This window comes from Phoxinus phoxinus (assembly GCF_949152265.1).
Source record: "Phoxinus phoxinus genome assembly, chromosome: 7".
Classification (NCBI taxonomy): Eukaryota; Metazoa; Chordata; class Actinopteri; order Cypriniformes; family Leuciscidae; genus Phoxinus; species Phoxinus phoxinus.
In genome coordinates this window covers 39,837,914-39,865,267 of record NC_136882.1, presented here as the reverse complement: position 1 = coordinate 39,865,267, position 27,354 = coordinate 39,837,914, and the positions used below count along the sequence as shown (strand labels likewise).

Genomic DNA, 27,354 nt, shown 5'->3' with positions numbered 1-27,354 from the left:
TGAAACTGTGTAGAGTCATTTACTGTAACCAACCCTTTATTCAAACTCAACAAGTATTTACAGAATTTAAAATAACAACAACAAAATAGAAAGAAAACAAATCCTATGAATTCTATTTGCTCAGACAACACAATTTCAAAGTGAATCATTCCAGGAAGTGAGATTTGCTTTTTATGAATCAGCGGCAACAACATCAAAGAAAACTGTGTACAAAGACACGGCAGCGAAACTACAGGACACTCTTTAAAGTAACGCAATGAAACGCCTTTCCCGAAAGGCTGTCGAATTACACATGCATACACGTGCACGCATCCCGTCCCATTCAAACTATGTGAAATTACATTCAAAACGAGTTATTAACAGCTCTGTGTGCTAGTTCAGAACTGCAGTCGAAGCAGAAGAAGGATGTTAATGATGATGATCTGCGACAGGAGCTCTAAAGCAGTGTTTGTGCTGCACTGTGAATGCATGAAGTGTGTGTGAAGTTCACTCTGATTCTCGAGATGAGAACGAGTAGTTATATGTGCTGTTCATATGTGCACCGGTTCACAGTCGCCTCGTGGGAATCCTCCGTTCACTGATAGAGTTAAGGTGAGTCCAGGAGCGTGCTTACAACTGTGTGAACAACAGAATACACACGCGTTAGAATGCAAAACACAGTTCACAACATGCACGAGTAACCGTTCAAACACCTGCGCGATATTATATCTAAATGCAACGATTCGTCTCTGTCTATCATCACAGTGAACATTCAGATCTGCGTTCTGAGCCGTTGTCATGAAACAGGTTCATTATCTCTGTCTGGAGTCGATCAGATTATCACAGAAGCACTGGATAAAAGTTTACAGTTCGGATAGAAACACTGATGTCTACGGTAGTGATCGTAATAGAGTAAATCGCCTTTTGAAAGTAACTTGATGCTTCAAATAAAGATTGTGTCAATTACATCATTACACCAGTAGGTGGCGACACGTGACTGTTAAAAATGTGTGAGTCATTGAATCATTTAAGAGATTCGTTCAAAAACTGTGATTCATCTAGTAATGGAACAAGTGAGGTATTTATGAGTGATTCATTGAATCGTTTAAGAGATTCGTTTAAAAAAAATGCTGATTCACCTGGTAATTAAACAAGTGAAGTCATTATGAGTGATTCAGTGAATCATTTAAGAGATTTGTTTAAAAAAATTCTGATTCATCCGGTAATGAAGTTATTATGTGTGAATCATTCAAGAGATTTGTTCAAAAACACTGATTCACCTGGTAATTAAACAAGTGAGGTATTTATGAGTAAGTCATTGAATCATTTAAGAGATTTGTTTTTAAAAATGCTGATTCATCCGGTAATGAAACAAGTGAAGTTATTATGAGTGAGTCATTGAATCATTTAAGAGATTTGTTTAAAAAAATGCTGATTCATCTAGTAATGAAACAAGTCGATTCATTTTGAGTGAGTCATTGAATCATTTAAGAGATTCATAAAAAAAAATGCTGATTCATCTAGTAATGAAACAAGTAGTGAGTCATTGAATCATTCACTCAACCCCATTAATTCAGATTCATTAAACATTTTAATCATACCTCTAGTCTGTTATTTAGTTTAGTTTGTTCACAATCGTGAACTCTATGAATCGTGCAGCTCTAAGCTCGTCCTGATTTTGCGTTTGATGTGTTTCTGGGTCAACATATTTTATTGATCCTGGAACAACATTCCTGTCTGAAAATGTAATCCGAACCATTTCCCAACCCCTAAACCTAATCCTAAACATAACTTCTCCCTAAAACCCGAGTGAAGTGATAGCTAAATAATGATGTTGTAAGCCTAGACTTGACATAAACTGTAAACTTGTCCCTCAAATCTGATTGGTTGATTGGAATGTTGATCCAGGAACATGTTGCTCGTGCTGGAATCCGGTTCTGCCGGCTCTACATCAGAATCATGTGACGGGGGTTTCCGTGGGAAACCAACAGTACTGGCATTGTTTATTGTATGAAAGAGTTGCCAAAATGATGCATGATTATGTGGTTAGTGTATTTTATGATTCGCTTTCATCATAGTTTAACATATACAGGTGTAGAGAAGCTGTGATTGGCTCACCCTGCGGGTCGCTCTGAGTGCCGTTCTCTGCTTTGCCGGTCTCCGGGTCGCCTGAAGAGAAAGCACATGTTCTCGTTCAACAATTAACATACTGAGTAACTGTGATTACGTGCTACTGATTCTCCTGTAGAGCGTGCGTCCAGCCACTGACCTCTCTGGACCTTGAAGCACAGCTTCTTCTTCTGATAGGTGAAGTATCCGGCTATGGCGCCAACAGCTGCTACTGCAATCCCACAGACGACACCCACGACCGTCCCCGATCCACTGTCTGGAGCAGAACCAAACCAAACCACACAGTATATTACTATACGGCTGCTCGCGTGTTCTGGGTGGTTGCTAGGACGTTGCTAGGGAGTTATTAAGGTGTTCTGGGTGGTTGCTAGGGCGTTGCTAGGGAGTAATTAGGGTGTTCTGGGTGGTTGCTAGGCCAATGCTAGGTAGTCATTAGGATGTTCTGGATGGTTGCTAGGGCGTTGCTAGGGAGTAATTAGGGTGTTCTGGGTGGTTGCTAGGGCGTTGCTAGGGAGTAATTAGGGTGTTCTGGGTGGTTGCTAGGCCAATGCTAGGTAGTCATTAGGGTGTTCTGGATGGTTGCTAGGGCATTGTTAGGTAATCATTAGGGGGTTATGAGTGGTTACTATGGCATTGTTATGTAGTCATTAAGGTGTTCTGGATGGTTGCTAGGGCATTGCTAGGTAATCATTAGGGGGTTATTTGTGGTTACTATGATATTGTTATGTAGTCATTAAGGTGTTCTGGATGGTTGCTAGGGCATTGCTAGGTAATCATTAGGGGGTTCTGAGTGGTTACTATGGTATTGCTATGTAGTCATTAAGGTGTTCTGGATGGTTGCTAGGGCATTGCTAGGTAATCATTAGGGGGTTCTGAGTGGTTACTATGGCATTGTTATGTAGTCATTAAGGTGTTCTGGATGGTTGCTAGGGCATTGCTAAGTAATCATTAGGGGGTTATGAGTGGTTACTATGGCATTGTTATGTAGTCATTAAGGTGTTCTGGATGGTTGCTAGGGCATTGCTAGGTAATCATTAGGGGGTTATGAGTGGTTACTATGGCATTGTTATGTAGTCATTAAGGTGTTCTGGATGGTTGCTAGGGCATTGCTAAGTAATCATTAGGGGGTTATTTGTGGTTACTATGGTATTGTTATGTAGTCATTAAGGTGTTCTGGATGGTTGCTAGGGCATTGCTAGGTAATCATTTAGGGGGTTCTTCGTGGTTACTAGGGCAGTTCTATGTAGTCATTAAGGTGTTCTGCATGGTTGCTAGGGCATTGCTAGGTAGTCGTTAAGGGGGTTCTGCGTGGAAATTCACTGTTTTGCATGAGAAGAGTTCCGCACCTCTGATCTTCTGGTCTGTAGATATGACTCAGGTTCCTGCATTAAAATACGTTTCACTTATAGGAATTTTGACAAACCCCAAACACTGAGCACTACTGACAGCGATGCTTGACTTAAACACCACTACTGACACGATCATCATCCGCATGAGTCGATCTTTTATAACATCTGCCGCTCCACCCAATCTAACACACACACAACATCTGCTCGTTCACTGAGGTCAGAACACAGAGTCGAGGAACAGCTCACAGAAGTTGTCTCCTAATCTCTAAAGTCTTTACAGAGATAACGCTCTCTTCCAACATCCGTTCTGTCGAGCTCTAAAACACTAATTATGTTTCTACTGTATAATATCAGTGACAAGAGATTCACACAGTGATCCACTAGATGGCAGCATTACAATACAGACACTTCAGGGTTATATGAAATCTCATAAAAAGTGACAAATTCAAAATTATGACATTAAACAATGACTTTTTATGACTTTTATCTCATAATTTTGACTTCTTATGTCAGTTATGACTTAGTATGTCATAATTTGGACTTTTTTCCTCAGAATTTAGAATTTTAATTCGCAGTTTTGACTTTCTATCTTATAATTTGGACCTTTTTCCTTATAATTTTGAGTTTTCATTCACAATTTTGACTTTCTATCTTATAATCATGATTTACCAAAAGAATATTGACAAGTGTTGCATGATTTGTCAAATGGATCATATTGATATGCAATTTACATAAGCATGAGAGTCCCGTGATGTGTGTATGTGTGTCTTCAGTGTGTATCACAGGCACTAATGCAGCATTACCCACAATGCCCTGAGAAACATCAGTCCCCCCCCCCCCCCCCCCATACAGTGACTGAGAGAAAAGCCCTCAAGAGACAAGACTGAACCTGACTTCCTGATCCTGAGAGAACGAACCCAAAGCCTCGACTGCAGTTTGTTCCCACAGAGACACACACACACACACACACACACGAGAGGAAACGCACGTTCCCAGATTATGAAGGAGAAACTGACTCACGATCATCACGTCATCACCGACTCCAAACCGTTCAAACGTGAAACATGTTAGATCATAATAACTAGAATCTTTCTGTTTTATAACCTCAATCTCAATATTATGATTCATAATTCATAATAAATTAAGTCATAATTTCATTTTTTTAAATCTCATAATTGGGCTTTTGTCATAATTATGACTTTTCATCTCCAAACTTGATATTATTTTCATTCTTCCAAGAAACATGCTAGATCATATTAATCAGAAAATTATTGTTCCATAACGTCAATCTCCAAAAAAGATAATTCAGAATTGATTTCATAATTATGTCAATTTCCACTGATAATTGAAACTTTTTTCTCATAATTGTTAATTTCGACTGATAATTAACTTAATTTTCATAATTTTATCTCTTTAATCTTGTAATTTCACTTTTTCAATCTCAAACTTGGCCTTTAGTCATAATTTTGACTTTTCATCTCATAATTTCTCCATGTAACTCCAAACCCGTAATTTCAACTTCAACATGCTATTGTTTTCTTTCTCCCATGAAACATATTAGATGATATTAGTCAGATTGTGTTTTATAAATGTCAATCCACAAAAGGATCATTCATAATTTATTTTTATTATCTAATATCTCATAATTTCAACATGTGACTTCAAACCCATATTATATTCATTCTTCCATAAAACATGTTAGATGATATTATTCATAATTATTGTTTTATAACGTCAACCCAAAAGGATAATTCATATTTTTTTAATCTCTCAATTCCATTGACATTTTATGTCATAATTTTCCATTTAATGTCAATTTCAATTTTGTATCATATTTTTTATTTTGATAGGTCGCTCCAAACTCATATTATTTTCTTTCTCCCATGAAACATATTAGATGATATTAGTCAGATTGTGTTTTATAAATGCCAATCCACAAACGGATAATTCATAATTTCAACTTTTTATTTCATAACAATGACTGTTGTCATAATTTAGACTTTTTATTCTAATATCTCATAATTTCAACATGTCTTCCTATTGTTGTCTATCATTCATGAATCATGACAGATGATATTAGTCAGACTGTTTGTGTTTTATAACGTCACTGTGTGTGTTGTCTGCAAACGTGACGTGTGTGTGTGTGGATGTGTGTTTGTTCTGAGTGTGTGTTAGAGTGGGTGGAGCGGCAGGTATTATAGATGATACACTCATGCGGATGATGATCGTGTTATTAATGCTGTTTGTTAAGTCATATGCATCATGTCTTCAGTCACATCATTAAACACAGACTTTCAGTTTAATAGATTGTAATGTTGTTCATCAACACACTGACGACACGTTTGCTGTGAGGATCATGTGATCTAGGACTTTATACACAGCTTGCTAATGTAAAGATGTAAGTCGTTCCCTCACAGCCTCGTTTTCATGCAATATGACGTCTAACTTGACTAATAATTACTAATAACCCTAAACATATTCACATGCGGGACCATAAAACCGGTGAGAATAATCCCACAGAACCAGCACCACATCTACAGACCATAATATCACAGAGACACGAGGAAAAAACCTATATATTAAATATTATTTAATATCATTTAAAAGTATGATACCTCTTGTCCCAGAAGCGGCTCCTGCACTGCGAGCTGTAATAGTAGAGAGAAGAACAAGATTAAACATAAATATTGGCAATAACCATATTTGTGAAGAATGAAGAAAACACCATTACCATGTTTCCTAGACATTAATATAACGCATTACTTACAATTTTTTATAATATATTTTTCCTTGTTTCTGGGAAAGATAACAAACCCTGCCTGTAAACCGGACGAGTCGTTTGTCACTTTGACGCACACTGCAATTATTAATATTATTTTCCAGCACAAATATCTAAATTATGTTAAATCAAGATACATTTACTTGAGAAGAAGCAAAATGGCTGAAGATATTAACTCTTGTTTTCTGAAAATAATCATTAAAATGAAGCGAGTTTATGCTTAAAACAAGAACAAATCATCTTAGTTTAAAGGGAAAACATGATTATTTGTCTGACTCCACGGGTCATTTTAAGCATAAACTCACTTAATATTCATCATAGACTTTACCATTTTGCTTCTTCTCCAGTAAATGTGTCTTGATTTAAGAAAGTTTAGATATTTGTGCTGGAAAACAAGACAGAAATGCTTTTTTTTTTGCAAAAAAAAAAAAAATAATAATACTTTAATGGTTGTTATATTTGCCCTTACATCAAAACATTAAATTTTATAACATTAAAAAGTAATTTAATTGACTACACAAACATATATTTTGAGTGTTTTATGACCTTGAGCAATTATTTATTTTGAAAGGTTTATAATTTAGACCTGAAAATAATGCATGATAAGTTTAAAGATGATCCAAATGCAAAACGACAGGTAAATATGACAGAAAGTGGCGTACCTTTGCCGTGATCTGCGCTCTGCTTGTCTGCGTCTGCGACATCAGCCTCTACTGTAAGCAGAAACCTCTCTTCATCTCTTACATTTATTCATTCTGTACATTCATTGCATTCAGAATAGCATGCATTACATATTTATATTAGTGCTGGGCAACAGTTAATCATGTTTACATAATATATGCGTGTGTGCTGTGTCAAACTATTTTGTATATATAAATACACATATGCATTTATATATTTAAGAAATATTTGCATGTATATACTGTATATATATTTATACATAAATTATATGAATATTTATATCATATTTTTATATATATATATATATATAACTTAAATATATACATGCATGTGTGTGTGTATTTATATATACAAAATAATTATACACAGTACACACACACATATATTATGTAAACACAAACTTTTATTTTGTATATATAAATACATATGCATTTATATATTTAAGAAATATTTGCATGTATATACTGTATATATATTTATACATAAATTATATTAATATTTATATATATTTATATATATATAAACCTTAAATATGTAAATGCACGTGTGTGTATTTATACACAATAATTATACACAGTACACACACAAATAAACACAAACGTTTATTTTGGATGTGATTATTCATTGCCCGGCACTAGTTTATTTCAAAGCAGCTTTTTTTATTTTTTTTATTTTTTTTACTATATATTCACATAGAAAACAGCTGATTTACATTGGAATAATATTTCACAATTTTTACTGTATTTTGATCAAATAAACGCAGCTTTGGTGACAGAAGAGAAAAAAATCTTAATTAATCCAAACTTGGGGAATAATGGATGTAGTTTCTGTTAAATGATGGAGAGTGTAAACACACTGAGATCTTCTCTTACCTGCGTCTTCACCGAGCGCATCAGAAAGATCCAATCTTCTAGAATGAACTGAGAAACACAAAAGCACATGTAAACACGTGTCCCGCTGTCAGACTCCATTACTGAGGATAATCCGGAGTCAAACCTTTCCCGGCTTCATCCATTTTCACTTCTTCATCACTATCCTCTGGTTCCTCTGCTACGACACTGGAGTCTGAGAAAAAACAGACAATTCATACAAAACATGACATTTAGTCCAGAAAACACTGCGACAAAAATCTCATAAATTACTCATTTGATTATTTTATATTCATGAATATAATGCTTTTTCAACCAAATTCTCATTGTACTTGAGTTTTTAAATCCTATTATTATAATTATTATTCCTATAATTCTCAATCATTATTTTAAATTAACAAACATTAGCGGCAATACAACAAATACTACCATAACGTAAAAATACTTAAACATTTAAATACATGTTTTTCCCCCTTACATTACAGTTTGAGAATTTATCTGCTTAATTGTCATTAAAATAATGTTGCAGTATAAAAAATTAAACAGACATATTTTTTAATGCTAAATATATATATATATATATATTTTTTTTTTTTATAATATATTTTATAAATATTTTTTATTATGGTTTGACATGTAACCCAATTTTTACTGTGGCATTATTTTAATGACAATTAAGCACATTTTCCCTCCAAATTCTCATAAATGTAATGAAAAAACTACATATTATTTACATTTTTAAGTATTTTTACATTATGGTAGAATTTTTTGTACTGCTGTTAATGTTCGTTGTTAAATTGTTGTATTTTAAGTAATTTTCATGAGATTTACCCAGTATCTAATCAAAGTTTCTGTAATATGTGTTAAATTGACCATATCACAAACTCATATCACGGACTGGACACTGGAAACTGTATCGCCTAATGCAGCATTTATAAGCTCATAAGTGAGTGGTTTTGTTATATTCTCTAAAAAAAGTGACTCTTACAAAACAGCCCTCAGCACAAGTAATATTATTAGTTTGGCATTCACATGTTGCTGCGTTATCATCATAATCATGTTCTTCCTCAGTGTTTCTGTCTTGTTCTCCAGCACTAATATCTAAACATTCGTAAATCAAGACACATTTACCGGAGAAGCAACATGAAGGAAGATTTTAGTTTTCTGTAAAATGTACCCCAAAAAAAAAAAAAAAGTATCTTGATTTAAAAATGTTTAGATATTTGTTCTGGAAAACAACAACATAATTTTAGTATATTGTTATAAATGTACATTCAATTTAGCTGGATGTATGATGTTACCTCTAAATATAAAAGCCTATGGAGGAGTGAGACCGCTCTCAGATTTAATCACTAATATCTTTGTGTTCTGAAGATGAAGGAAAGTCTGACGGGGTTGAACAACATGAGGGAGAGGAATCACTGACAGAGTTTACATGTGTGTGTGAACTAACCCTTTAATAATGCATGTTTATAAAACGGATAGTTCCAGTCCTAGATTCTGATTGGTTGAGCCGAGTTTGAAGCCGTTGTAAATTACTCAACAAACACACACCTGTGACCGCATTACATTAGGGACTTTAAAGTAACACCACTTTTTTTGGAAATAAACTCATTCTCCAGTTCCCCCAGAGTTAAACAGTTTTACCGTTTTCCAATCCATTCAGCCGATCTCCGGGTCTGGCAGTAGCACTTTTAGCATAGCTTAGCATAGATCATTGAATCTGATTAGACCGTTAGCATCTCTCTCTAAAAAATTACCAAAGAGTTTCGATATTTTTCCTATTTAATCGTGTACTAAGACCGACAGAAATTGAAAAGTTGTGATTTTCTAGGCCGATATGACTGAACTATCCTCTCATTCCTGCGTAATAATCCAGGAGCTGCTGCCGTACAGCAGCGCAGTGATATTACACAGCGTCTGAAAATAGTCCCCAGCTCGGTAACTTCCAACGTGACCGGCACTGTTTGTAATATCATTGCGCTGCTGGTACGGCAGCAGTTCTCTGATACTAGAGATGCTAACGGTCTAATCAGATTCAATGATCTATGCTAAGCTAAGCTAAAAGTGCTACCGCCAGACCCGGAGATCGGCTGAATGTATTCGGAAATGGTAAAACTGTTTAACTCTCGGGGAGCTGGAGTGATCCTGTAAGCAACAGCTGCTGATGGAACGGCAGCCGGAAGTAAGCGGTTATCTGCCGTAGCTAAAGAACGCAAGAATCACTAAGCAACAGTAAAGAGTACGGCGTAGGGGATCGTTTAATCATTTGACAAAATACAAATAAAGAAAGTGAGTTTAAAAAGCAGGAGAGGTTTGCTTTGGGCATTTAATGAAATACATAAACAATTACAATGCCACATACCATAAAACATTAACTTTATTAATCTTTCACGTAGTAATGACTACGGCAAATCCGCTGTTCTCCCGTAGTAGACGTTACAGTAGAACGTCGCGAAGTAGCGGTTAAAGTCGCGCATGCGCAACAGAACTCCAGAATGGCCAGAGGCGGTTGCTTAAAGTCCCCATTAGTGTTAAGGTCCTTGCACACTGAGTCCGAAATTTTCGTATGCGTTTTTTCGTATTCGTGATTCGGTGGCTCTGAATTGTCAAAACGCCATTCAAACGACATTCAAACGGCTTGCTATGGATGCGAAAAACGCAAAAAATCAAACCCGATTAATTTTTTTTTATGACGGACGAAAGTTTCAGGGGCGGTGTGTAAGCATGATTGACATAGCGTGAGGTCGTATTTATTTATTAACGTGCGGAAATTTTGGACGTGAATTTCGGACTCAGTGTGCCTTTACTACGCAACTGCTGTTTGTGATGCTTTGTTGCTGCATGTGTTGCTTAGCAACCTCTTTGGAACTACATTGCTTGACAGAGGAATAAATGTGTTATAACGTTATATTTTTTGTTGCTGGTGTTTATTTTATGAATACAATAAATATTAAAAAGAATATTTTTTTGGAGTAACCGTTTTATAAAAGCAATAAGCCCCTGAAGTCGTGTTTTACAATGGATGTAGAACAGCTGAGGGGGTTTTACTCCGCGTCGTGCCTAACAACGCCTTCAGCTGCTCTACATCCACTTATTGCTTTATTATGACATTTCCTTGTTACCTTGGTCCGGTTCCTCTTGGTCCGGTTCCTCTTGGTCCAGTTCCGCTTGGTCCGGTTCCTCTTGGTCCGGTTCCGCTTGGTCCGGTTCTTTTTGGTCCGGTTCCTCTTGGTCCGGTTCCTCTTGGTCCGGTTCCGCTTGATCCGGTTCTTTTTGGTCCGGTTCCTCTTGGTCCGGTTCCGCTTGATCCGGTTCTTTTTGGTCCGGTTCCTCTTGGTCCGGTTCCGCTTGGTCCGGATTCTCTGCTGCTGGTTCTTCTTCTACTTCATCTGTGGCTTCTGCCGTGATTTCTGACAAAGAGAAACAGATCTTTTCAGATGTAGTCTAAACCAGATCTGTGACGATAAAGATGGAAAAACATGTTCACTGCAATAAATGCTTTTCTTACTTTATATTTCTGTCTTGTTTTCCAGTGCAAATATCTAAACATTCTGAAATCAAGACACATTTACTGGAGAAGCAAAATTAATTAAGATATTAGGGGTCCTATCTTGCACCCAGCGCAATTGACTTCTTACGCCGACGCGTATCATTCCTATGTTGCACCCGCACACAGCGGACTTTCAGGGCGGTTCAGTGTAAAGAGGAGTGTGTTCCGGCGCAAACGTTCCCTGGTGATATTCTGCAGTTTCAGAAAACAATTTCGCCACTGACCAGGAGAAACCAGTCTAAAGACAGCGGCGCCGCGCGTTAGTCAGATGCTATTTTAAGTGCGCATGCTTGGCCATTATGTAGCGTGTGAACAACACACACACTTCGCTTCTCTCATCTACACAGATATTTTTGGAAACCAAACATAATTAGAAGGAAAAATATTACCACACGAAGGAAATCATTGTGGTGTCCATGAAGATGTGAAAAAATAGGCATAAATCTAGTTTACACATTATTTACTCAAATTTTTCAGTTAAGTTGCATGCAAACTTTATATAATTATAATAGCGATCCGCCGTGGAACAAGCGCGCCGGCTCTTAAAGGGAATGTGAGAGGACGCTCTGATTGGTTTATTTCACGTTACGCCCAAACCACACCTATGAGTAATGAAGCGACTTCAGACCAACACATTTTAGAGTCGTTTATCCCACCGGTATAATAGCAACAGCGCCGGGATCCGCCCACAGAGTTACTTGCGTATCGCGTTTGAAACTTGCGTATGTCTTGTTAACTGAAAAAAAAGTGAGTTTATGCTTAAAATATATAAATAAACCTGCCAATGGGGTCAGAAAAATAATCTTAAAACAATATTATTTTTCTGACTCCACTGGCAGATTTTTGTTCTTGTTTTAAGTCAGAAAATAAGCATTAATATCTTCAGTCGTTTTGCTTATTCTCCAGTAAATATATTTAAATATTTGTGCTGGAAAACAAGACAGAAATACTGAGGAAGAAAAGCATTTTTTAAAATATTTTTGCAGTGCATGTGTATAAGAACTTAAGAACTTCTTTAATGAAATCTTTAAAAAAAATTATGTCTCAACATTGATGTAACCATTTATACAACATTACAGTAACGTGATGATTCTGTTATAGATTAACAAAAGTTGTTCATAAAACCGTATTGTTTCAATGTCAATGTCGCAAAAACAAATCAAAGTTTATATATGACGTCAACTTGTGGCTTTGAAATATCAAACTGTGAGATAGAGAAGATAAGATCAAACTGAGAGATAAAAGAATAAATGAAACCTGGCTCAGTGTCTTCAGCCGGAGGATCAGCTTCTGAAAACCAAAGCAAGCGAGTATTCAACGTCTGTAAACGTCAAATAATCTCAAAACAGCAGTTTACAAATGTACAGTGCAGTGTTCAGTTAAAAGGTTAAAGGTAGTTAAAGGTGGGGTATGTAATTCTCTTTTTTGGCCATTTTTTCAAAATCACTTAAAATCCTATTCCTAACCCACTTACAGCCACTGAGTTAGAAGCACTGAAATAAAAATTAAGCAATTTAATAATCTGTGGAGCAGGCAGGACTCAAAAAACACCAGCCAATCATTTCCAAGACCACCTAGAATCATTGGACAGTAAGTGTGTCAATCAATCGGTCGTACCATTGATTGGTCCATGTTCTTTGAATGGGTGGAGTCAAAGGAAAGAAGGTAGGACCATTTGAGTTGTGTATTTTCAAAATCTACCGGCCGTTTTGCAAATCACATACCCCACCTTTAAGTTAGGAAAAGAAAGAGCACCCCACTATTATAAAAAACTAAATGTCCCAGATACCTTTTTGGGAAAGCAATTAGAGAATGCCACAAAATCGGACCGCCAAAGGACTCGCCACAAGTGTCAAAACAACACACACACTTGGAGCAGAGCTCGTGGAAACACACGTATAAGGGTCGTGTACCTGTGTCAACAGGAGCTTCTTCTTCTTCAGCGGGTTCGTCTTCAGCTGACGAGGGCAAAACCAGGGACACGTGAGTCAGATGCATATGATGATGTTTGTTTATATGAAATATGTGTGGTTATAGCAGCACTTAATTTAATAACCTCAATCCTGGAGGAATGTGTGACCGGGACGATTGTCCGACTCACTGTTATGAGTGTTTCACGAGCAACATATTAAACATTGCATCTGTTGCTGACTCTTACCGAAACAGCAAAAAATGTAATCGTCAAAACCACATTATTATTATTACAGGCCTGATGAATTTCTATGAGTTTTCCAGTCCTTCATGATTACAGGACGGGTTTAAATAAGAGCAACTTCTAGCGGTGGAATATTTTAAGGCTGAGCATAACTAGAATTATCTTGGAGAAATTTCCATGATTCTTTTTGGCTTTTTTTTTTTCTTTTTTTCCTAGATTAGTGTCCAAAAGTGATGTAGGAAAATTCACATCTTCTTCCTTTCATTCAAATATTATTAAAGATGTTGAAGTCATATTGTGTAGTTCTGTTTGGAGTCAATGTTTTATTGTGATGATAATAATAATAACGCAATGAAAACATGACAAATTGTGCAACATAATTTCTGGCCAGACTGTCATACAAAGAAATTATGAACACATGCAAAAAAAAAAAGAGAGAGAACTAACCAAATATTAATAACTGATTATGTTGTAATCAATTTATGCTTTTTTTGCCTACTAAAATAAAATCTATACCTGAGGTTTGACTTTTTTGCCATATAGTTTTGTCAGATAAATACCTTTACCAAACTTAGTATTTTTTTCTTCCCTCATATTTAAAATATTTAAAAAGAATAAAATATTGTTCTCATATTTTGATGGTTAGGGTTGATGGTTGAACTTGTAGGGTCATTAGAAACAAGCATAACTTTTGGCCACTGCTGTATATCCAGGTTTTATATATTACATTATAATATATATATATTATATATTTATATATATATATATGTATTTAAATACACATATATTATGTTATTATATTACATATACGTGACCCTGGACGTATATGAGTAAAAGTATGAGGTCTGAAAAACACTGGTGTTCTGCACTGTAAAACTATATTGTTGGTTTAACTTAAAAAAGGAAGTTTCCTTCCTGGTTTCCTTAAACATTTGAGTTCATTGAAATTATACATTTTAGTTAATGCAATAAAGGAGATTGGTTTAATAAATGTGACCCTTGACCACAAAACCCTTGGTCACATGGGTACATTTTTTGAAATTGAGATTTATACATCATCAATAAATGTGGTTTGTTATGATAGGACAATATTTGGTCGAGACACAACTATTGTTAATCTGGAATCTGAGGAGCAAAAAATCTAAACATTGAGAAAATCTCCTTTAAAGTTGTGCATTTATGTTCACGATTGTGCTGCATTCACTCACAAAAATACATGTTTTATATATTTACGGTAGGACATTTACTAAATATCTTCATGGAACATGATCTTAATATCCTCATGATTTTTGGCATAAAAGAAAAATTATAATTTTTTACCTTCTGGTGTTTCTATCGCTGGCTTCTCGTCCTCGTCAGCACCTGGGAAACACACACACACACACACACACACACACGCACACACACACGATGTGTTGGTTTAGTTTTGTTCAGGCATTATGAGTGTGTTGACACTAGTGTTGTAAACCTGTTCCTGAATCAGGCTTTGTGTCTTCAGCTTCAGTATTAACAACACAATAAATCACAATATTTCAGTGTGTATTATATTACACAGATCGCTCTGACTCTATGATTCTGTATGAATGCATTGACTAACAGTCTTTATTACCTTGCAGAATATTCTGATTATTATTAATTATTGAGGTATTTGATCAAACTATGTTATTTATATACTGTTGTACGTTTTATTAATAGTTTAAATTATTTTTTATTTTTATATTTATATTGAAAAAAAACATTTTGTTTGTTTTTGTCATTTTATTATTTTTTATCTTTCTATTTAGGCTTAATGTATTCTTATTTCAGTTTTTTTTTCTTTTTTTCGAACGTAATTCAAGTTGATCCGTCTAATATTCATATTTATTTTATTTCAGCTTTATTTCAATCACTGAAAAGGATTTTTATTTATTAATTTACAGTTAGCAACTTTAACTCTTAAACTTTCATTAAGTTGCTAAAGGCCACATTTCACATTTTTGTTTAGTTTAAGTATTTTTGATCATAACATCTATATTTTATTTCAGCTTTTTTTTAATTACTAAAAACGATATTATATATAACATATAAAATATTATATGAATATTTTTGTTCAGTTTTCTTTTTTCTTTCTATTTAGTAACTTTTGTTTTTCAACTTAAAGCCACACCGCGGAACTTTTGCGGAACTTTCACGTCTAGCGCCCCTAGAGGCCACAAGCGCCGCAGCACTGTCGCAAAAGTCTAGGAGACATCGACTTAATAAATGGACGGCCGTAAAGCGATACGTTCTCCAGGTCACATGACCTGGCCAACGACGGTCCGTCTTTTCCAAACTTACATAATAGTGCATTAATAGTGTCAAACGCTGTATATTGGCCTGAGGAATCATTTAAAATAACTCGTATGTGTCAACTCTTTAGGTCACAAAGTCCACAGTGTGGCTTTAAACTTTTTCATTTACTTTCTGTTTTTTGTTTTTTTTACTTCAACAGAATGGTACGAAACTTAGTTTTGGCACTTCTATGTGAACACACATAAAAATCATGTTTTAAGTCAAGTCATCTTAATTTATAATGACAATATAGATTGTTTAAAAGCAGCTTTACAGTGATAACAGGAGATTACAGTAACCGAGATTACAGTAACCGAGATTACAGTAACCGAGATTACAGTAACAGGGATTACAGTAACAGAGATTACAGTAACAGATTACAGTAACCGAGATTACAGTAACCGAGATTACAGTAACAGGGATTACAGTAACAGAGATTACAGTAACCGAGATTACAGTAACCGAGATTACAGTAACAGAGATTGCAGTAACCGCGAGATTACAGTAACCGAGATTACAGTAACCAAGATTACAGTAACAGAGATTACAGTAACAGAGATTACAGTAACAGAGATTACAGTAACCGCGAGATTACAGTAACCGAGATTACAGTAACAGGGATTACAGTAACAGAGATTACAGTAACCGAGATTACAGTAACCGAGATTACAGTAACAGAGATTGCAGTAACCGCGAGATTACAGTAACCGAGATTACAGTAACCAAGATTACAGTAACCGAGATTACAGTAACAGAGATTACAGTAACCGCGAGATTACAGTAACCGAGATTACAGTAACCGAGATTACAGTAACCGAGATTACAGTAACAGAGATTACAGTAACAGAGATTACAGTAACAGAGATTACAGTAACAGAGATTACAGTAACAGAGAGTGTTTGGGCTTTACAGCAGCTCTAGAATAAAGTTACTGTCCAGATAAAGTTAGTTCTGATTGATTCACTTCCGTTGTAAAGATCATTAGTTATTAACTTATGGGCCGCTAACACGACACCGTTCTAACAGAAAACAGAAACTTTTAATGCGTTCCAGCCGCTCATTTGCACAACAGCGTGTTTTAGTTTTTTGTTTTATTTCAGTGTGTGCGTGTGTGTGTGTGTGCGTGTGCGTGCGTGTGCGTGCGTGCGTGTGTGTGTGTGTGTGTGTGTGTACCTGGAGGATCTGTGGCTTCATCCACTGTTTTTTCAGCTGGAGATTCAGCGTCTGTAACTTCACAATCACAATCACAATCACAATCAGAGACATGACACTGTCCTATAGATCTGAACATTACCGATTCCTGCACTGTAAAAACATTATTTTCATGATTTGTAATCACACATTTTTTATCTTTTGTCAAATCAACTTAGATAATTAATGTGGTCTGAATAACACAATATTTAGAGTTTCTGAGACCCTGGAGCACACACCAGTCTGGAGCCGCACAGGTATATCTGTGGCAATAGCAACTATACATCGTATGGGTCAAAATTATCCATTTTTCTTTTATGCCAAAAATCATGAGGATATTAAGATCATGTTCCATGAAGATATTTAGTAAATGTCCTACCGTAAATATATAAAACATGTATTTGTGTGAGTGAATGCAGCACAATCGTGAACATAAATGCACAACTTTAAAGGAGATTTTCTCAATGTTTACATTTTTTTGCAGATTTTCAATATTCATATCTTGACCAAATATTGTCCTATCCTAACAAACCACACATCAATGAAAAGCTTATTTATTGATGATGTATAAATCTCATTTTCATAAAATTGACCCATGTGACTGGTTTTGTGGTCCAGGGTCACATTTATTAAACCAATCTCCTTTATTGTATTAACTCAAATTTTGAATTTCAATTAACTCAAATTTGTAAGGTAACTTCCTTTTGTAAGTTAAACCAACACTATAGTTTTACAGTGCAGAACACAGTGGTGTTCAGACCTCATACTTCTGTAACTCGTGGCGTCTCACTCGTGCCTCGAGCGAAACACAAGCTTGGCTCATCTTTCCTCAAACGCACAGGTGACGATAAATCAGATACTCACGCTCTCCGTCGTCTAAAGCAGGCGGTAAATCTTCAGCTTTATCTGCGAATATATATAAACACAATCTATATGTTACAAGTCAGGACAGTTCTGAGGTTCTGCAGTAAGATTAGAAACATTCAGCGGGTGAGCTTATCAAGAACAAACCTGTTCAAGTTCACAAGAGCCGTTCATTGCCAATATCAAATAGCTTAACATTACAATACATGCAATAAGAGACATTTACCATCACAAACATCATTAATAATAATACTACATTTATTTTATAAAGCACCTTTAACCCCTTATATTGGCATTGACAATCTCTAGGTATCATATTTGGTGACTGATTTTCTAAATAAATGACAGAGGAGCCGTAATTTATCAATTTGCATCAAGAATATGTTCATCCTCCTCAGGCGTGTTCAGACCTTTATTTTGAAATAGTGATGAACATGAAAAATCATGAAAGAATGGTAGAAACCTCAGTTTGTTTTCATGCCAAGAGTTCAAAAGATAGCATCCGTTCAATTCTTTTAGAAAAAAAGCTCTGAAAATGTTTTAAATATGAAGAAAACAATAATAGATTCAGCATTAGTGATGTGCAGCGAGCTATAATGCACATACGTGATCTTCTGTGTTTCTTAGAGGTTGAGTTCATTTCAGAATCTGCCAAACTTCCAACACTACTTCTGAATAGGATGTCTACTTCATAAATTGTATGAAAATTGTAAAAATAATGGTTCAGACTCAAACAACATATGGAGATGAGGCGCCCTTATATGGGCAGTGATGTCCACTAGTGGAGAAGTGTGGTACTGCGCCCAAACTACATCTCACTGAACGCTCATTTACTGAGATATCAACCTAACATTTGAAACACAACTTGTTCAGATTTTTGGCTTTGATTTTTTTGCATTTTTCCACCAGGTTTTGAAAATATATATTTTATATAAAATATGAATAATTAAATTTTTTACATTGTACATTTTCATAAACTCAAACTTCTATAACTTTTTTCTGTTTAACTTTCTTAATTTATGTCACTTCTACAAAAAGTGAAACTGAAATAAAAGAGAAAACTTTCTCTTCTTTAAAACAAGACCAATCTCACATCTATATTGCAAAGCATTCTTGAATTACAAACATATTTAAGTTCGGAATGTACATTTTCATGTCTATTAAAAAACGCTTAAGGGGTTAAAAGTTGCTTTCTCAAGCAAAGTCGCTTTACAAGCAAAACTACACAATTTAAATACAAAAATAAACAAATAAACTGAATAATCAAGTAAAAGTACACGCAAACATCACTGAAGACGGTGGACAGAATCATAAATGATCTTAAAGTATCGTCTCATTTACTCAAATATGGACAAACAAACGTTGGGTTAAAAATGTAATTTAAAAATTTAACCCAACGGCTGGGTTTGTCCATAATTTACAAAAATATGGATTTGGGTTGAAACAACCCGGCATTTTTTAGAGTGTAATTTAAAACTCTGAGTAAATCTAAAATGCAGGTGTTGAAGAGAGTCGTGTTGTTCGTTTCGCTCTAAACACTTTTAATATGTGTTTTCGGAGCATGAGTCCAATTATTAGTCATTACAGCATTAGAAAGAAATGCTGGTGGAAGGCAGAGTTACTAAACCAAAAAAACCCAAACAACAGCTCTGAATCGGTGCCTTAGTTTCGACAAAAAGTTCAGTTCATGCTCTGAACAAAGATGAAGTTTAGAACAGGGCGATCCAAAGCACAAAACCTGGTCACTGGTTTATATTTGGAGAAAGCCAGAACTGTCTGCCAACGCTTGGAAATGGTGGAGAATCATTAATGATATGTGCACACGTCTCCAGAAAGTCATTCGATCGAATCCATTGGTTGAGAACATGAGGCCGTTTTACAGGACGCTGTGTGTGTGTGTGTGTGTGTGTGTGTGTGTGTGTGTGTGTGTGTGTGTGTGTGTGTGTGTGTGTGTGTGTGTGTGTGTGTGTGTGCGCCAAGAGAGCAAGCGTACATCTGTGTTGTAAATAAGTTTGGAATCATTTAAGAAAAGGTATGTTTATGAAAGAGTCTCATCTGCTTTATTTGATCATAAATACAGTAAAAATTGTGAAATATTATTATAATGTAAATCATCAGTTCTCTGTGAATATATAGTAAAGTGTAATTTATTCCTGTGATCAAAGCTGAGTTTATCATCATTACTCCAGTCTTCAGTGTCACATGATCCTCCAGAAATCAGTGTAATATGATGATCTGATGATCAAGACACATTTATGATTATTATCAGTGTTGAAAACTGATTTCTGCTGCTTCAAATGCATTTTATTTTTTTAACATTCAGCATTTATTTGAAATATAATCTTTTGTAACATTATAAATGTCTTTACTATCAATTCAAATCAATATCAATTTACGTACCCCAAACTATTGAATATTAATGTATGCAAAAAATATGCAAATCAGAGAACAGCTATTTTAAATTCTAATAATATTTCACCATTTTTACTGTATTTTTGATCAAATTAATGCAGTCTTGAGCAGAAGAGACTCTTTCATAAACATAAAACTTTTGACTAGTAAATAAATAAGTAACTTGATTAAATTCTCTTAAAGACTCCAGCACGCTTTCAACAGGACTGGGTTTAATAACTTAATTCAAATGTAAAAATTTGTGTTTTAACTACAAATAATTAAGTTCATATAACTCAGTGTAGTTTGGTTGAACATTACTTCAGTTGAAGCCCTTACAATTTTTTATAATTTAATAATTAAAAACATTTATTTATTAATAAACTTGAGATATTACAGTACAAAAGTGTATTAAAGTGATATTTTGTCACTGTAAACCCTAACGTTCAAAATAATGAATTGGTTTGAGTAGGACAAACTTAAATTAAACTAATTAGTTTAGTCAAATTAACTTTTATGAGTATTTAGCACTTTCTTTTTCTTTCAAGTTCACAGAACTGATATATTTTAAGTAAACTGAACTGTTTATCATTGTTTTGAGCTTTATTAAATTATTTATTTTAATTTAGATGAACTTAAGTTTGAAACGGCTGGGATGTCTATTTCCCAGCATGCTTTGCCAATGACACTCGAAAGGGAGAGTAAATGCTCAAATTAAGTGCAATATAGTGTTTTTATTTTTGTTCAAGATTAATGTTAAGTGGGAGATTTAGTAGTGATTAATGTTGTGTTATGCTAATTTAGAAGAATTTCTGTTAATGTTAGTTTTAGGAGTTACCATCATGGTGACGAGTGTGTGCATGAGCAAATAATATCTTTATATTGTTTCAATCACACAGCAAGTGCTTCTGTATAACATGCTAATGCTAATATGTTAGCAAATTCGTATGTTAGCAGATTAGCTTGTTAAAGCTTTATACTAATAAAAGTGTTCGCATTGAGATCACATGAAAGTTTTAAGTTAACTGTATGAATTAGTGTACTCGTTCATTTTACTTGAAATGTTTAAGTACACTCTAAAAAATGCTGGGTTGTTTCAACCCAATTTTGGGTCAAATATGGACAAACCCAACCGTTGGGTTACATTTTAAAATACAATTTTTAACCCAACGTTTGGGTTTGTCCATATTTGACCCAAAATTGGGTTGAAACAAAATAAAAATCTGCTAGTTCTGCTGACTTAAACTTTGAATTTCACAACTTAAAAAATTTGAGGCAATTGATTGCTCTAAATGTTTTGAGTTCTGCCAACTTATTCGGGTTTACAGTGGAAATGCGACAGTGACGTCCCTGTAAACTCAATCACATCCTCACATTTCCCATAGAGATCTCGATCTGTTAGTATCATGATGTAGATCGGTGGTTCTCGACTGGTTTCGCCTCAGGACAGATTAATTCTGTTGGATATCAAGTAGCGACAACAACAAACCCGTATAGGTGATCTTATTTCACATATACGTCATATTTTCCTTTATTTTCCATGTATCTGCTGGTTTTAGTCATGAGGGCTGTCTGTGCAGTGTGTACATGCACATCAATTTAATTTAACTTCCAATTTAAACACACAGTCTTTGACGTCAACAACCAAGAAGGACATTGGAAGGATTTCTACTTTGAAAAGCTGATTATTTTAATATTATCTGATTTTTAATTGTGTTTTTAGCATCATTCCTAGTACCAGCTGCTGTGAATATATAGTATTATTCAGAGATATGAAGCTTATCATCACCTTGATCAGCAGCGGCGTCAGGAAGGTCATCTGCCGGAGACTCTGAATGTGAGATAGGTAAATTAGCAATCCATATTTATCATCTTTATTGTGTGCCAGGTGATAATGTTGAACCACGTCAAAGGGTTTGACTCGAGTAAACACACCGCTCTTGATATGAGGAACTGTACAATAAACCTGACGTTAGCGCTGTAAAGTCTTGCGTTCTCTTTTAATTGCTTTGGCACATGGGACGTTTTCTGGAGAAGGGTGTGTTCACTAAACAACAACTGGCAGTTATGATTATGATCGAAACTTACCGGCATTCTCAGCATCTTCTGAAACACAGACAAAAAAACAGCGTTATATAACATCCGATTGAAACTAGCATTCACAAACATCTAATAAATCCAGAAATATCTGGTTCATTTACATGACCCGTCATACATGTAATGAGTTAATTTTTCATTTTTCATAATATTAGACTTTACACGTTACAATACAATCCCATTAGTTAATTCACAATATTAATATTATCAATAACTAACAATGATCAATACATTACAGTGTCCATTAATCTTGGTTAGCATTAGTTAATAAAAGTGCAACTATACTTCATGTTACCTTTAGTTTAGGGTCCAATTTTCACTATTAACTAGTTGCTTATTATAATAATTCATAATAATTCATAATTCTAGGATATTTGGTGTTCATTAGTACTTATAAAGCCTTATAACCATATTCTACATCCCTTAATCAACCCAATAACGACCTTAACAACCCTTACTAACTATTAATAAACAGTAATTATTTAGTAAGTATTTATTGAGTCAAAAGTCGTAGTTAATTTTGAGAATTGGAGCCGAATCTAAAGTGTGGCTATTAACAAATATTACAAATAATAGTGCTAGTAATGTATATTAACATCTTTATGAATCTAAATCTGTTATTCGCACTGTACATTTTAATGTTATGATGCACAAACTCACTTGTTGCATTTAAAACAACTGATTTTAGTAGTTATTGCTTTATTTTTCATTTATGTTGCAGTTTAAAAAGGTTATCAGTCATAATAACATGATCAGAATTTTGATATCAGAATATCTATTATTTTAATATGTAATAAGGAATTATCAAAGTCTTGACTGAATATAATATAATGAAGAGATCTGGTTTTAAATGATGTTTAACTATTCATATTAACTAGTTGCCTATTATAATAATTCATAATTCATAATTATAAGATATTGGGTGTTTATTAGTACTTATAAAGCCTTATGACCATATTCTACATCCCTTAATCCACCCAATAACGACCTTAACAACCCTTACTAACTATTAATAAACAGTAATTATGAGTTTATTGAGTCAAAAGTCGTAGTTAATTTTGAGAATTGGAGCCGAATCTAAAGTGTGACTATTAACAAATATTACAAATAATAGTGCTAGTAATGTATATTAACATCTTTATGAATCTAAATCTGTTATTCGCACTGTACATTTTAATGTTATGATGCACAAACTCACTTGTTGCATTTAAAACAACTGATTTTAGTAGTTATTGCTTTATTTTTCATTTATGTTACAGTTTAAAAAGGTTATCAGTCATAATAACATGATCAGAATTTTGATATCAGAATATCATTCTAAAATTAAATAAGGAATTATCAAAGTCTTGACTGAAGAGATCTGGTTTATAATGATGTTCGATTGAACCAGACGCTTCAGGTTTAATGCAAATGTGGATTGTGTGTCTGTCAGTGGCTGTGTTTTATTGGAACAGATCGAGTTTGTCACGTTTCTCCGTCTCTCGATTCAAGTGGAATCCTGCTTGTATTTGCACAATCGCTAATGACTTCAACACACTTAAGTGATTTACTTCCTCAAGCTTTTAATTTCCCCCGCCGCTCTTTGAGGTTGTTGGCACAGTTTGTCAGATTAAGAGACAAAAGAAGTTTACTCTGTGAGTATGAGGAGGATAGAGACACACCTGTCCACACACACACACACACACACACACACACACACACACACACACACACACACACACACACACACACACACACACACACACACACAGGAGCCTGTGAACAAAGACAGTCCCTCACAAAATAAAAACTCCAAGGCTGTAGGAATGAAGGCATTATACATTGCTGTGTGTGTCGGGGAGAGAGAGAGGCACGCAAACTCCCTCGGGTGAATCAAAAGCATCCCTTTCGTGAAGCCAATGCGTTTTCCGTGTAGGGTGTGTCTACATCTGGGACTAGATTGAATTTCTGGGACTACACCTCAGTCTTTCTCAATTTACAGCATTGAACATGTCTACATCTGGATAAAATTTCACATATGTGCAACAAACACCCCCATAAATCGGCATAGACGTTAAGAAGGAACATGTTTCCCCAATATTCAGATTTTAATGGCTTTTTTTTTTTTTTTTATCCTAAACATTTGGTTCCATCCTGTGAATATTATTGAACACGGATGAAGTCATTGAGAGACCGAGCAGCAAAAGCTGTTAGTCAAGAACACAATGTACAAAGGGACTTTACAGCTTCAGCGTGTCTAACAACTCAATCTCACGGGGTCTTATTTAAGTGATCAATAACACATAACTCATAATGCTTGAATTTACACTCATAAATATGTATATTAATAGTCATTTTGTGCCAAACACGTGATCTTGGAGCTGATCTAGACTCACTCTACTAAACAAAGACATGCATGCTTCCCATTTCATCTAGCACTCTCTCTTTGTCATATATATGTATTATAAATACAATATTAATACATGTATAGTTCATTAATACACACTAAACAAGCATGGAGGCAGAAAACAAAGAAACATTGGGTTACACTTTACTTGTAGGTGTCTTTGTTACACTGTAATTATACATTATACTGAGTAATATTTTAGCCTACTATATGGTTAGAATTAGGGTTTGGTTTATTAATGCATAATTTAATATAGTAACTACATGTAACAATGACACTGTACAATAAAGTGTTGCATTGTTAGGCTACCTTTAAAACGTGAAAGAAATTTTTTTTTTTTTTTCTGACAAAACTTTTCCTTACCTTGCATCTTTACTCCAGTCACGATTAAACTCGCGAGCACGAACATCCACACGTATGACATCATTGTGGCTTGAATTAAACTGAGTTGAATGAGTTATTAAACGAATCGTAATACACTTTAAACGCGTGTGATGTTCGCTGTACACTTCGACCGTGTTCGCACGCGTGTGGTTGATGGTGTGCAACTTTCCGACAACCTTTTGTTGTACAAACTTTCCTGGGTGTGCGGCTCTGAATCTAACGCCCACCCACATGTGGGATTGACTTGTGTAGGATCCAATTGCAGGTTTGACTGTGTTTCTCAGTAAGTCTCATATACACGGAGGATGCACGAGGAACCCCTCCTCCCCCTCCTGTATCATATCATGACATTAGCTTCAACAAAAGCATGCATATGTAGACATATAGCGCAGTTGATAGCGAGAGAGGTTATTGATCCATCCCTTAGAAACCTCATTTAAATTCATAGCGGGGTTTCTTGACATGCATAACCAATTCTAATGTGTCACATGCGCAGAAAGCCTCAGCCGTGCAACACACACCCAAACCCGCGACACGACACAAACTGCGCGTCTCGATACACGTTTCCTAAACGTTGCGAGGGAACTTCCCCAGAACAACGAGACGCATGAATGGAGCTGTTTTAAAACCCAGCGAGCTGCCTACCTAGGCATCGGGTTTGATTTGCTGCTTGTTGGAAACCCACCCGTGCCTCTAGGCTTTAAGACACAGCTCCATTCATTCGCTTCGTTGCTCTGGGGAAGTTCCTTCGCCACGATTAGGAAACCTCATTACTATTGAACTTGAGCCACCCAGCGGGCGAGCAGTGTGGCAAGCCGGATTAGTTTAAAGGGGGAGTTGATCATGATTTGACTTTTCTAACTGTAGTTAGTGTGTAATGTTGCTGTTTGATCATAAACAACATCTGCAAAGTTACAACGCTCAAAGTTCAAAGCAAAGGGAGATAGTTTATTTTACAGAAATCTCTGTTTAAGGACTAGCCTACAACAAACATCACTAACTCTAAAATATAGCTACATAACCCCCGCTAAATACATAATATTTAGATATTTTTTTATATATATTTACATAACACATAACCCCCGCCCCCGGGAACGTGATTTATCATTAAAGAATGTGCTAATCAATGACTATGACAAAAAAAAAAAGAAATTAATTTAAAAGAAATCGCTTTTTAAGAACTACAACAAATTGCTGGTAGAAACTACACGACATTCCTCCCGGGTTAGTGACATCACCAACTCTAAAATTTGCATAAACCCCGCCCCCGGAACACGATTTATAGATTATCAAGACGGATATGCTAATCAATGACTAGAAGATAACTACACATAAATTCATCTACTAACCATTCAGAAATGTCCTGTTCTTCTACATGTTGTCACTTCTTCTTGAGTTTCTCCATCTTTGTCTGACTCCGGTTTGAACATAAACATTGAAATGTTCAGTGCGTGTGTGTGTGTGTGTGTGTGTGTGTGTGTGTGTGTGTGTTTGAGCTCCGCCTTCTGTGCCGGGAGCAGCAGCTCATTTGCATTTAAAGGGACAGACACAAAACCGGTGTGTTTATGCTCACCCTCAAAAAGTGACAATTTTAACATGCTATAACTAATTTAACAAGCTAAAACTCCTCATACACACTTATTTTACATCTTGTGAAAAGGCCATTAGGACCCCTTTACATTAGTTACATTAGGCATTAGTTACTCGTCGTAATGTGTAATTAAAAAATTAATGTAAGTCAACAGCCGCGTTTCCATTACCCTTCAAATTGCGCAAATTAAAATTGCGAATTGAAAATACACTCAATGGAAACACGTCAATTTCGCAAAAACTCCCATTTATCACAAAAAAGTTTTTACGTTCGCATGAGGAGGTTTTTCAGGCAATTCGAAAAATAAATATTTCGCAAAACTTCAATGGAAACTGTTTTTGCGCATTTACAGTTGCCTGACATAGAGGACGCGGTGTGTTTGGACAGAATACGAGACAGAGATGTTTATTAAATTCATAAAAGACAAAAGAATTACAGGAATACTGGATTATAAACCTCAAAGAAACGCCACAATCACGACCTCGAAGCAGAACTGAGGGAGAAACACAGAAAATATGAGCCGCTCACAGTATAAGAGTCTGTCCTCGACATTAATGATTGGATAACACCAGTGTTGGGAGTAACGCGTTACAAAAGTAATTAATTACTGTAATGCATTGCTTTTTGCTGTAACGCGGTAATGTA

At 35.3% G+C, this 27,354-nt stretch overlaps 1 protein-coding gene across 10 annotated transcripts; it reads right to left on the bottom strand.

The window, feature by feature from the left end:
* Positions 1–18: 18 nt before the first annotated feature.
* Positions 19–25,812, bottom strand: LOC307001698 (uncharacterized protein). 10 transcript variants are annotated; one of them, XM_079618520.1, is made up of 17 exons: positions 25,098–25,323; positions 22,340–22,357; positions 22,041–22,082; positions 17,861–17,902; positions 16,979–17,035; positions 14,816–14,857; positions 13,254–13,298; positions 12,598–12,630; positions 11,026–11,200; positions 10,913–10,950; positions 7,915–7,983; positions 7,791–7,838; positions 6,900–6,950; positions 6,074–6,106; positions 2,249–2,365; positions 2,098–2,148; positions 19–615 (listed from the first exon to the last, which is right to left on the bottom strand). In XM_079618520.1, exons 1-17 carry the CDS (start codon positions 25,159–25,161, stop codon positions 587–589), a joined length of 954 nt encoding a protein of 317 aa, XP_079474646.1. In that variant the 5' UTR covers positions 25,162–25,323; the 3' UTR covers positions 19–586. The 10 variants fall into 10 exon arrangements, with proteins under 10 accessions (XP_079474646.1, XP_079474644.1, XP_079474638.1 ...); XM_079618518.1 differs by having other exon boundaries at positions 10,913–11,091; positions 11,122–11,200; XM_079618512.1 differs by having other exon boundaries at positions 10,913–11,200; positions 25,098–25,812.
* Positions 25,813–27,354: the final 1,542 nt, after the last annotated feature.